At 47.5% G+C, this 13,399-nt stretch overlaps 1 protein-coding gene across 6 annotated transcripts in view; it reads left to right on the top strand.

The window, feature by feature from the left end:
* Positions 1-13,399, top strand: part of PIGL (phosphatidylinositol glycan anchor biosynthesis class L) — a 92,024-nt gene that overhangs the window by 54,344 nt on the left and 24,281 nt on the right. For all 6 annotated transcript variants that reach the window (XM_034989679.1, XM_034989678.1, XM_034989677.1 and 3 more), the window contains exon 3: positions 10,036-10,126. In XM_034989679.1, coding sequence (XP_034845570.1) covers positions 10,036-10,126 — 91 coding nt within the window. The remainder of the gene's footprint in view (positions 1-10,035; positions 10,127-13,399) is intronic.

Genomic DNA, 13,399 nt, shown 5'->3' with positions numbered 1-13,399 from the left:
CCTGACCCAGAGTACGCCTTCTTAAAACATAGTTCGAATCTCCCAAAAACTTTTAAAGGCCCCTGCTGTGTTCACCAAGAGTCTGATTACTTTAGCAGAGTATTCAACACCCACTGTGGCCTGGCTTTGCTCTCATCTGTGTTCTGTGATCTAATCACGCAGAGCGGTCTTCTCTTGACTGACCACTTCGTGACGTCTCCTACCCCAATGCTCATCTCATTCCACAGCACTGCATTATCTTCCAGTCAAGAATCAGCTCAGGGGCTCCTGGCTGGCTCAGTCAGAAGAGCACGAGACTCTTAGCCTTGGGGTTGTGGGTTCGAGCCCCGCATTGGGTACAGAGTTTACCAAAAATAAATAAACTTAAAAAAAAATCAGCTGAATCACAAATACTTATTGAACACTTACTGCGTGCCAAAATCTGTTCTAAGTGTTTTCAAATATCTCATTTAACCCTCACAGCCACCGGATGAGGTGACAACTGCCTAACCCAGTTAAAACCAATAACTTTTGCTCCCTGTTTGATCGATCCCTCTTCTGCAGCCATAAACTGCCCCGTTCTCTTACTCATACCTCCTTTTGTCCTTTCTCTGTCATTTTGCCCCTCTACCAGCCCTGGTGATTTCTTTGCCTCCAACTTCAAACATCCTCGAGATCGTAAAACACCCTTCTCCAGACTGCCTTTCTCCTAGGCTTCCTTTCTCTCACTCACTGTCTTATCACTCTCAAACTTCATGAAAGAAGTTTCTGGTCCTACTTTCCCACCACCCTCTGTCCTCTGCCCTTGTAGTTTAGCGTCTGCCCCCCCCACACACACACACTTCACTAGCGCTGCTTTCAGAAACCCACTAATGATTTCTCAAGGGGTAAAATCCAATGGCCTTTTCTTCAGACTCATCTTGCTCGAGTTCTTGGCAGCTCTGGTCCAGTTAGCTGCTCTGCTCCCTCACTAAATCTCTCTCCTAACTTCTCTTTTACTGAACTGTCTTCATCTTACACACCCTGTCCTTCCCACCCCATCCCTACCCAAGAGTTTTTTTTGTTTGTTTGTTTTTTTAAGATTTTTATTTATTTATTTGAGAGAGAGAATGAGATAGAGAGCATGAGAGGGGGGAGGGTCAGAGAGAGAGGCAGACTCCCTGCTGAGCAGGGAGCCCGACGTGGGACTCGATCCCGGGACTCCAGGATCATGACCTGAGCCGAAGGCAGTCGCCCAACCAACTGAGCCACCCAGGCGCCCCTACCCAAGAGTTTTTTAAGCAAGGGCTGTTGCAAAACCCAGGATAGTTTCTCCCTGGTCACAACTTCTTTATGAGAATTTTCTTTTTTAATGTGCTCTCTGAATTTCGTTGATCTTAAAACAAGCCAAACAAGTAAGCATCCCTTGGGTGAGTTTTATAACCGAGCACCACCAATCTCAAAGCCCATTCGGGCACTTTGGATGGTTACACCAGGTGATCGCTAAATGAAATGACAGCATTTGACTGTAATGCAGTGTTTCTAAAACTGGAGTACCTCATGGTTTGAAACCGGAGTCATCTTTGATGTGACTTTCTTCTTTGTTCGTACCATCTAATTAGCTGCTAAATCTGGCAAAGTCTTATTCGGTAAAAGCCGTTGGCTCTTTGCTCTTTTTCATTCCCATGACCACTTCCTTTGGACTGGACTGAGATTGTAGTCACCTAGCCATCCTCCGCTCCCCCAAGTTATTCCTCAGTGTTTCCTGGTGAATTTCCTAACGCATACCAGATCTGGCCACTTGCTACCGAAACTTCTCCGTAACTTCTCCCTATACGCCAGTCTTCCGTAAGGTGACAGGGACCCTAGGATTCCCCCTGCTAAACGAAACTTCCTATTCTCAAATCTGAGCCCTGCATTTATCCTGCACACCTCAGCTCACACGTTTTTTCTCTGTCTGGGATTTGGCTCCATCCCAGGACCCTGAGATCGTGACCTGAGCTGAAACCAAGAATCAGCCACTCAACAACCGAGCCAACCAGATGCCCCTTCATGAAACTATTTTTGATCCTTACCATAGAACCTTTTATTTTCCCTCTCTGAGCCCCCACAGCAATTTGTTTGCTTTTTTTTTTTTAATTAACGTATAATGTATTATTTGTTTCAGGGATACTGTTTGACTTTTCTTATAGTGCTTTTTACGTCTTGGATTTCATTATTTGAATGCTTATCTGATCTGCCCACTTGCCTCCTTCTGTCATCCTTTATGTACCGTGCCTGAAGGCTCAGTGGAACCTAAATGATAATGTACCATTTCTGCCTTCAAAGTTTTCCCAGGGCTCCCCAGTTGCCCTCTTTGGGATTCCAGTGGGTCCTTATTACAAGCAAGGGCCTGGGTGGCCCAGAGGGATCCAAGGCCCTGCCCTCTGGCTTTTTCTGTCTTGTCTTGTTTCCTGGCCTATGACAGTGTTCGAGAAGCTGGCCAAAATCACAGATGAACCCTTTCTCTGAGGTGACTCTAATTTTGATTCTTTTAAAAACAGCAATGAGGCAGAAATTTCCTCTTTCCTACTTCCTCTTTCTTCTCTATTCAAAATAATACCACACAGCCTTCTGCTTAGGAGAGTCCTCTGCCTTCATATATCCAAGAATACTTACAAACCCAATTCCCACCACCACTCTCTTCTTTGGCAGGGGTTGGGGAAGAGGAAAGGAGGGGTTTGGATACTGGTATTTGCCTCTTAAACCACTTCTTTGGGGGCTGGAAGGGGCAAGCCGAACTCTGTGACCCCTCTGAAGTGAGTTCAGTGAGCAGGTTCTTCTCTGGCTTTCCGTAGCCACATTAGACAACAAATGGGCAATTTCTCGACAGACATGTCTCACAAGAGCTTTACAAGATTTGCTTACTTTATTTGTGGCGGTAATATGAGGGGCATGTGAGCCCAGGGGTAGTGTAACCACTTTCAGTACAATACCTAACAGTCATGATCTGGGAATCCCTTTTGTGTCCTCTGAGAAAGGAAAACTGCATGTGATGGGTTGGTCTGGGGCTTTAAGCCTTTTGTGGACTAAGGTCTTTGGGGACATTTGGTCTTTGTCAGGGCTCCAACTGCTTAAGGATGGGGGCCCTTGTCAGCTCACACTTAATAAAAATGGACTGATTTTTTTTTTTTTTTACCCCTTTTTTCAGTCTCTTTTTCTCAGACTTTTCCTGTCTCCTTGGTCTCATTTCCCCCTGTGTTTGTTTTCCTCTGTTTATCTTAGGCTAGTCATTGGTGATCCTGAGACACCCCAGAAGCTGCCTGGCCCAGCTTTTAGAATGTCACCCCTCCGGGGCGCCTGGGTCGCTCAGTTGGTTAAGCGACTGCCTTGGGCTCAGGTCATGATCCTGGAGTTCCAGGATCGAGTCCCGCATCAGGCTCCCTGCTCAGCGGAGAGTCTGCTTCTCCCTCTGACCCTCCTCCCTCTCATGCTCTCTGTCTCTCATCCTCTGTCTCTCAAATAAATAAATAAATAAAATCTTAAAAAAAAAAAGAATGTCACCCCTCCAACCTCCCTTCAGCATAGTTGCAATTCCTTTGCACTCCCGCGGCCTCTTCTTGCCTCCCAGCAGCCCCCCTCCAGCTTGGCCTCAGGACAGGAGACCTCCCAGAACAGCCCATTGGGGGCGATATTTGCAGCCCGAGGCCTCCTGGGACAGCACGGGCCCCAGGTAATCTTCCAGTCTCTTCCTGGGCCTCAGCGCGAGCCATTGAACTTGAATGACCTTTGCTCAGTTTGCATGACAAAGGAAGTAATTGAGTTTAGAAATGTGCCGGAGGTGGCGGGGGTGGGGGGGGAAGGGGCGGGCTGATCCTTCCAGCTCCCGGCCCCATACCAGCCGCAAGACCAAATAAGGGTGTGTGAAGCACCTCCATCTGTGTTCAAGTTCAGAGTGCAGTGTGCAAAAGTGGGGCTCGGTTTTCAGAGAGATAAGCTATTACCCAACCCTGGTGGAGTTCCAGCAGCAGGGACTCTGGGTAGCAAGGCTGGGTCTTGCGGGGGAGGGAAGACCTGGGCCCTCGGGTTTTCCCAGCCTGGAGCCAGGAGGGAAGGCTGAGGCTCTCCTTGCCAGAGCCTTCTGACTGCAGGAACTGACAGCCCACAGATTCTCAGAGCCTTTCCATGACTCTCTTGACATGACTGTAAGGAGTGCCAGCCAGGGTGAGTCATTAGAATGTGTAGGAAAGGTCAGAGTTTGAGGCTATTCGGCCAGGAGGAAAACAAACATTATTTTTCTGAACCCGCATAGGCTGAGAGGCCCGGCTTGTTTACTGAACACTGAGGTCTAGGGCAGGGCTAAGTTTGTGGCATTTTCCAGCGGTCATAACGCTGTGTTTGCTAAACACACTCCAAGGAAGGGGTTGTGAGGCCGAAAGATTGGCAAAAGACTGGCTTTCTCTGTTGCGTGTGATAGCATCCCAAACACAGATCTCGTTCTCCTCCGGGGCCTTCTGAGCCCCACAGAGGCTCTTCATCTCCATGGGGTGCTTCATGTGCTCCAGCAATCCTTGACAGATGGCCGTGCCCTGAGCAACCCACCCAGGCCGGCTTCCTGCCCTCCTGCCCTGCCCTGCCCTCGCCTTCCCCCTGCAAATCCCTTGTCATCCCACAGCAGCCCAAACCTCACCCCCACTAGGCTCAGCCCTAAAGTACTGGAGAGTTAGCGCCTATGGAGATAAATACTTCTGCCTTTTTCCTCCTGGACGGACAGTGCTAAGATGCTTTTCATACAACTTTTCAGACAGCCCTGCGGGAACCCACGGCCAAGGTCCATACGTAAGGCCATCCTTGTGTTGGCTGTCCCACTGTCGCTGCCTCCCCCCGTCTGTCACTCACTCCTACTCCCGGGAATCACACAATCCCCAGTCAAGTCCCTGCTTAGGCCTTCGTCCTAGGCTCTGCTTCCTGGGGACCTAGGCTGGATATCTGGAGACCCGAACACTTTCAGAGCCCTTTATATAGAGTTCCTCACCGATACGTTGTATTTTCAAAACTCAGTTCCTCTAAATACATTTCTTTTCCTCTTTCATAGGAGTCTCATTCTTTCAGACTGAGAAGTCAGGAGCAAAATTAAAGTTTAATAACTTGAGGGTTGGTTTTTGTTTGTTTTTTTTTTTCTGTTTCGCATTAACATTCCTTACCTTGGGTGTATCTACGCTTTCTCTGCTTTTGCTTTGAACCTGCCCCAAAACTCTGTGTTATCTTTAGCATTTTTCATGAGCCACACTTCAGGAAGTTGGAGAAACTGCTCCCTGGTGGCAGAACCACAGAACTGCAGACTCTTTCCCCCATAATTGCAGTGAAAGTGATCTTTTAGGCTTCTTCAATTATTTCCTTGGAAGAATATCTAGAAAGATAAGGTCAAAGGGCATAGGTAATCACGTGTGGCCAAACTGCCTTCTCACTGAGATGCAGCAACTGAAACTCTTGCCAACAGGGTTGAACAGGATAGAACAGCGTCCCGGTACAGGACTGACCGGGAATGTCACAGAATACAGGAACTGCTGTCCTGCACCCAGAGGTCCTGCTTTCATTTCACATTTCTTGGATTCTTTCTTTTTTTTGGTTTTCTTAAAGATTTTATTTATTTATTTGACAGAGAGAGAGAGAGACAGCAAGAGAGGGAACACAAGCAGGGGGAGTGGGAGAGGGAGAAGCAGGTTTCCCAACGAGCAGGGAGCCCAACGGGTCTCCATCCCAGGACTCTGAGATCACGACCTGAGCCGAAGGCAAAAGCTTAACGACTGAGCCACCCAGGTGCCCCTCTTGGATTCTTTCTGAAAAATCAGAAGAATATATGTTGGCAGCTTACATGTCTGGCTTTCAAAGTGCCTGTTTTCTTCCAACAATCAGACCTTTTTCATGTTTTATGCAGTCCTCAGACTTCTCTATGAACAACCCTGAAAGTTCCATCTTTATTCCCAGATCCTCATTGCTGGCTTCTTAGTGGGGGAAGCACCACCTGACTGGTGTGAGATGTAGATGGAAAGAGTGGTCCCTAAATTAGAAAGTCTAGGGACCAAGATGCGACTTGAGGGCCAGTTCGGTTCCTCAGCTTTACCACTTCTGAGCTGAGAGGGCTTGACAGACTGCAGTTCTCCCGAAGGGGGAGAGAGGCATCCCAACGAAGGGCAATCCTGGTTTTCCTCCTCATCCGTTCCTCAGAGTTGTCATCTCGGCTGTCCTCGGGCGAACCCTGGCCAGAAACTTGGTGTCAGTTCACCATATCCCTCTGTTTCTGCCAGAGTTACTCAGCTTCACGTCTCAGCAAACTTCCCCAAGCGCGCCAGCCTCTGAGAGATTTCCAGACTCATTAAGTTCTCAGGAGAAACCCCAAAGGATTTTGCTAATAATTAAAGGAAGTTCCTGGGAGTTCTAAGCACCATAACTTTATTACCATTCCTGGTGGAGCTGGACAGGTCTGGATTTGGGGGAAGGAAGAAGCAGCAAAGAAGCTGCTATTTAGAATAGCTGTGTTTTGGGCGCCTGGGTGGCTCCATCAGTTAAATATCTGCCTTCCGCTCAGGTCATGAGTCCTGCATCAGGCAAGAGCCTGCTTCTCCTTCTGCCGGCTGCTCTCTAGCTCTCTCTCTGACAAATAAGTAAGTAGAATCTTTGGAAGAAAAAAAAAAAATAGAATACCTGTGTTTTGCCAAGCAATCTGTCACAGGTTCACATTTGCGACAGTTAGGAAGAGCAATCCCCAGCGTAAAGATTGACTCTTGTTTGAGGCTTGACTTCTGTTTTCATATTGGCCTTGAATTACATAACCGGATTTTCAAGGTGAAAGTCTTGATGATAGATGTATTCTGTGACATTCCCGGTCAGCCAGTCCCCTGAGCACTTATATATCTGCATGTGGAACTCGATGGTTCTCTCCTGACCCACTCCTTCCAACCGTAAAAGGAAGTAAATGAACCCAACTTTTAGGGGGTTCACAGGGATAAGAAAGTAGGTATAAAAGCACCTGAGATTTTTAGGAAGAATGGAGTTCTTGCTATGAGTTATAGTTATGAGTCTTTCCTTTCTGCCTATAAAATGCACAGATCTCTCCCTCTCCTTTTTAAAAACCCTCCGCTGGGGCTCCTGGCTGACTCAGTCAGTGGAGCATGAGACTCTTGATTTCAGGGTCATGAGTTCAAGCGCCATGTTGGCTGTAAAGATTACTTAAAAACAAAACAAAACACTCCCTTAACACTGGACTTCTTGTGAGTTAACCACGTACTCTTCATAGCAGGTTCTTTTTTTTTTTTTTTAAAGATTTTTTATTTATGTACTTGACAGAGACACAGCGAGAGAGGGAACACAAGCAGGGGGAGTGGGAGAGGGAGAAGCAGACCTCCTGAGGAGCAGGGAGCCCGATGCGGGGCTCGATCCCAGGACCCTGGGATCATGACCTGAGCTGAAGGCAGACGCTTAACGACTGAGCCACCCAGGCGCCCCCATAGCAGGTTCTTAAGAGAGAGAAATCTATTCATGTTCACTTCACCTTTGACTCAGAAATTACATTTCTATAATTTTATCCGAAGGGAATATTGGGTATGTATAGGGGCACCTGGCTGGCTCAGTCGGTAGAGCCTGAGACTCTTAATCCCACAATAATAACGGACGGGACAAAGAAAAATGGAGCAAAGTCGTTCACCAACTGTCTCTTCAAGGAAGGGTCTAACGGCTGACTTACTTCTGTTTACATTCTGCCAGCGTGTTTATCTAAGGGAATTGTTCATCTATCAGAGAAGAAAGGAACTGCGAATGTTATTAGTTGGACTCGAGACTTGAGTTGATGAGGGTTGAATTTTGGGCAAAGAACAACTCGGATAGTTGGTCTGAAAGAGTCATTTTTCCATCTGTTTGAAGGTTCCCAGGGTCCAATTTTATATGTCCCTGTCTGGAGGGGAGGTGATCCTACCGGGATGCCTTGCTCCTATACACAATTCATACATTTTTTGGTGCCTAATCTGTTTTGTAAAGTTGCTATCTTCCAAACCTCTCACTCGTGTGTTCCAACCCCCAAGGCTGGTATCGCCGCCTTTGGCTCAGCCAAACAGAGGCTACTTCTGTCAACCAGTTCCTTGCCCATGGCCGAAGCTCATTTACTTATTGTTTATTTAAATAAATTGTTCTTTGATTTGGATTGTACCCAGTCCCACATGAGAAATAGAAGAGCGAGACACAGGTCTCTTCTCATATTTTGACATTAGGTCAGGGAGACACACAAAGCAATAGAAAATAAGAGAAATGCTGTATCTAATCAGATGCTAAGAGGGGTGGTCCAGGCCACAGTTGATAGAAAAGTTCAGTACGGGGGCGCCTGGGTGGCTCAGATGGTTAGGCGTCTGCCTTCGGCTCAGGTCATGATCCCAGGGTTCTGGGATCGAGTCCCACATCAGGCTCCCTGCTAGGCGGGGAGCCTGCTTCTCCCTCTGCCTCTGCCTCTCTCTCTCTCTCTCTCTCTGACTTTCATGAATAAATAAATAAAACATTAAAAAAAAAAAAAAAAAAGAAAAGTTCAGTACGATTCCTAAATGTAAGGAAGGTTGATAGTAAAGAATTTGGCTTTGCCCAAAGAGAGATCTGGCTTTTGCCCTTGGCTTCTGCGAAGTAATCTGTGTCAAACCTAAGAGCAGTATCTTTGGGGTTTTCGGGCCAGGGCTTTGGGCCATACAGGGTCAGCCCACCTGGAGGCTGAGGTCAACCACATGGACAGTCAATCAATCATGCCTAAGCAATGGAGCCTCAATAAAAACTCTGCACACCAAAGCTGCAGTGAGATTCCCCAGTTGGTTGGCAGTACTCCCTGCATGTTGTCACACATCACTGCTGGCAGAATAACACGTCCTGACTCCCCAGGGAGAGGACAATAGACCGTTCACATTCAGAACCCTCTCAGACTCTGCCCTATGCATCTCTTCCTTTGGCTGATTTAATCTGTATCCTTTCCCTGTAAAAAACTATAACTGTAGGGACGCCTGGGTGTCTCAGTTGGTTAAGCATCTGCCTTTGGCTCAGGTCATGATCCCAAGGTCCTGGGATCAAGCCCTGTGTCGAGCCCCCTGCTCAGCGGGAGCCTGCTTCTCCCTCTGCCCCTCACCCTGCTCGTGCTCTCTCTCTCTCTCTCATTCTCTGTCAAATAAATAAATAAAATCTTTTAAAAAGAGAGAGAGAGAGAGGTGGGTATCTATTTTTAAGACTATGAATAGGGGCGCCTGGCTGGCTCAGTCAGTGGAGCGTGCAACTCTTGATCTCGGGGTCATGGGTTTGAGCCCCACTTTGGGGGTCAGAGATTACATTTTAAAAATTCAATAAATAAATAAACAAATAAAAAGACTATCAATAATATCCTCAAATTGAGGTCAAATTGAGGCTTTGGCCCCATATTAGGTGCTGCCATAGATCAATGCACAAAGAAGAGACGTAAGAGGTCTAGATAGGTCTAAGGCGTGGCCAAGTGGAGACACAGATAAGGTGCAGATCTCTGCTCCTGAGACCAGCCCCACTGTGCTGCAGCCCCGTTGGAGGGAGGATGTTGCTGGCTCCCTAGGCCTAGAACATCTTGACTCTGCAGTCAGAAAGCCCGGGTTCAAATCCACCTCCAATAGCCTTGCAAGCAGGCTACCTAACATCGTCTGTAGAGGCTCCTTCACCAAATGTTCATGAGGTTAAATGAAGCAACACAGCTTTGTACTTTTTATTAAATCGCTATTGCTATTATTCTTGTAAAGATACATATCATCCTGCGGTGTGTCCACATTTGTTCCTAACCCATACGTCTCCCCAGCTTCAGATCAAAGCCTTGTCTCTTTGGTGTCGGTCTCCTCCCCTCAGGAGCGAGCACAAAGCCCCAAAAGTGTGTTGTGTGGAGGTGTGCACTGGTTTCTAGTTGTGTCACGGTTCTAAGTCTTACCTCTTTAACTGAAATCTGGACCTTAAGGGTGCCCCCCACCCCATACAATTCCTATCATGGGTCTGACACACACCTACCAGAGCTTAGGGAGAAGTTCACACCTGATTAGAAAAGGTGTTTCTTCCTTCCAGGGACTTCCCAGATGACCCAGATGTGCAGTGGGACACAGAGCGTGTGGCTAGCATCCTTCTCCAGCACATAGATGCGAATGGCATCAACCTGGTAAGCGGACACCCTCCCTGAATGCAAAGCTGGGGATCCTGGTCACACCTTTACCTGTGGCTGCCCTCCCCTAGACTCTCTTTTAAACCTACAGAGGGGGGTGCCTGGGTGGCTCAGTCGGTTAAGCGTCTGCCTTCAGCTCAGGTCATGATCCCAGAGTCCGGGGATCAAGTCCCACGTTGGGCTCCCTACTAGGCAGGGAGCCTGCTTCTCCCTCTCCTTCTGCCCCTCCACCCAACTCATGCTCTCTGTCACTCACTCACTCTCAAATAAATAAATAAAATCTTTTAAAAAATAAAAATAAAAAAGGGACGCCTGGGTGGTTCAACCGGTTAAGCATCCACCTTTGGCTCAGGTCATGATCCCAGGGTCCTGGGTTTGAGTCCCACATTGGGCTCCTTGCTCAATGGGGAGCCTGCTTCTCCCCCTCCCTCTGCTGCTTCCCTTGCTTGTGTGCACTCTCTCTCTCTCTCTCTGATAGATAGATACATACATAGGTAGATAGAGAGAGAGAGAGATAGAGAGAGAGAGAGATAGAAGATAGATAAAATTTAAAAATAAACCCACAGAGGACCAAACACACCTTTTGTGAGACTGTGTAACCAAACTGTCAGGCTCAGGTGGAGGCAGGGTTTTTTTCCCAAACTGTCCTCTTTAACCATCCCCAACCCCAGCCTCTGTCCTGCCATCTAAAAACTCAGGGCCCCAGGAGCCTGAACTATACTCCTATTTATACAGAACTTCACCTTTTACCAAGCATTTTCATATTTAGGGGACCATTTCAACTTTAAGAGGCAGATGTTACTATAATTTTCATTTGACATTGAGGAAACTCGGGTTTCCAGAAGCTGAGAAGCTTGCCCGAGGTCAGCAAGGGGTGAAGCTAGGATTTTAAGCCTCAATTTCTCACTCCAGAAAACACAAGGATATATTCACATGCACTGCTGGGAGAACATTTTAGTCACAGATAGAGCAATGGCGGAGATTCATATTTACTTGCAGAGGTGAGCCAGGGTGGGAGCCCCCATCTCAGCTCTACTGGGACCCTCTGGACCGGGCCTTGCCAGTGGTCAATATTAAGGCAGCTGAGAAGGCTTACTGTCCACCTCTAAAATGATAATAATACTCCTTCATGGGTTAATGCCTAAAATTCTACCACTTAAAGCCCTAAGCTTTTGGTTTATGTTTTGATGAATTCTGCTGGCACAGAAACAGTGCTAAATTCACTGAGTGAAATGATTTATTAGACCTTTTTTTTTTAAGATTTTATTTTATTTTTTTTTTAAGTAATCTCTACAGCCAATGTGGAGCTTGAAATTACATCTCTGAGATCAAGAGTCACATGCTTACCGACTGAGCCAGCCCGGTTGCCCCTATTAGACCTTTCCTAACAGCAGATTTTCGGTGACATATTGGTCAGACTGTTCCTGGATTTTTTCTTTTTTTTTTTTTGGCGTATTTCATGTAGCTGTTTCCTTCCTTCCTTCCTTCCTTTCTTTTCTTTTCTTTTTTTGGTGTTCACATATTTTTATTTATTTATTTATTTTTAAAGATTTTATTTATTTCACAGAGAGAGACAGAGGGAGAGGGAACACAAGCAGAGAGAGTGGGAGAGGGAGAGGGAGAAGCAGGCTCCCTGCTGAGCAGGGAGCCAGATGAGGGGGCTCAAGCCCCCAGGACCTTGGGATCGTGACCTGAGCCGAAGGCAGAAACACAACTGAAACTTAGCCCACACAGGCCAAAAGGGACACCTAAGGGTCTCCCTCGGATTCACATAAAGGTGGAGATGCAGGTGGGCCCCGCTCCTGGTGGGGCTGTTCTCCATCTTGCTCTGGGCTCTGGCTTCATTCTTTTTCCTGACTGGAAAAAATGGCCACCAACAGCTTGCAGCCTCATACCTCCTGGCTTTACCTTCCAAGAGGATCTGAGTGTGAAAGCCAGAGGGAAGGGTCCATGGGCTTTGGAGTCAAAGGCCCAGCCCTGCTGACTGGGTTTGCCTGCTTCTCTTGTCCATCCCACCCCAGCCCACACAGGCAGAACTCATCAGGGCTCCACAGCCCAGATGGGGAGACAGCTGGTCTCGGGGGCTGGGCTGAAATAACACAGTGATGTCCATGAAGTGTGCTGTCACACCCCTGGGGACCCCGTTTTCCCGTAGGAGTAGCTTCCCCAGGACCAGCCCTCAGATACTCTCTCTCCTCCCCTACTTCAGTGCATACAACTGCTGGTTATCCCAGTCACTTCACTTGTGAGATAAACTCCTGTCTTTCTGAACTTGGCCCCTTTCAGTCTGGCCCTTAAGTACGGCACACTGGTGAACAGGATTGGTCCTTGCCAAGGGGCCAGGTTTCAATATTTTAGACCATGTTACAGCTGACCACAGCTCTGAGCATTCAGAGAGGGGTCTCAGGGCACAGACAGCTCTGCGTGCCATTCTTGCTCTCAGAAGAGTCTCCCAAGTTTCTGCCTCAGAAAAGCGATTTGTGATCCAAGCCCCATCTCAAGACCTCCTTCTCCAAGAAGCCTTCTGTGATTTCTTCAGCCCTCTTTGGGAATCCTACAGAATTTGGTGTGTATCCCAAGAGTTGCTGCTTATTCTTTGAAGTACAGACCATGTCTTATGAACTAGACTGGAGGGTCCATGAAGGCAAGGACTGCCATGACATTTTTATATCCCCAAGAATGAGAACAGGCCCCAGACCATGCTTGTCCCCAGACTGCCCAGACGGTTAGCTGCCACCTGGCTGCCTGGAGCTCTTTCCTCTTGTCTGAGGCACTCACGTTCATTCCAATTAGTGAGGGCCCTTTATCATCAGGATGATCCTGAATTGATTTAATTTCCCATACACAAGGAAACCATTTTATTTTATTTTTTTAAATTTTTTTAAAAGATTTTATTTATTTATTTGAGAGAGAGAGAGAGAGCACATGAGGGGGGGGAGGGTCAGAGGGAGAAGCAGACTCCCCGCCGAGCAGGGGGCCCGACGCGGGACTCGATCCCGGGACTCCAGGATCATGACCTGAGCCGAAGGCAGTCGCTTAACCAACTGAGCCACCCAGGCGCCCAAGGAAACCATTTTAAAACAGCTCTTTAACTCACCTTGCTCTTAATAAGGAAACTCTCAAGCTATCACGGTGCAGTGAGGAATAATTTCCCCAGCCTGCACTTAATGCAACAGTCGGAGTATAAGGGCCACACCAACACCATTGCCAATATGGATGTAAGTGGCCATAATCATGCTCGGCCCCCACGATGCAGTGAAATGCCCTTTC

Source organism: Mirounga leonina, unplaced genomic scaffold (genome assembly GCF_011800145.1).
Source record: "Mirounga leonina isolate KUSES-001 unplaced genomic scaffold, KU_Mleo_1.0 Mir_488, whole genome shotgun sequence".
In the NCBI taxonomy this organism is placed as follows: domain Eukaryota; kingdom Metazoa; phylum Chordata; class Mammalia; order Carnivora; family Phocidae; genus Mirounga; species Mirounga leonina.
This window is presented reverse-complemented; position numbering and strand designations above follow the sequence as displayed.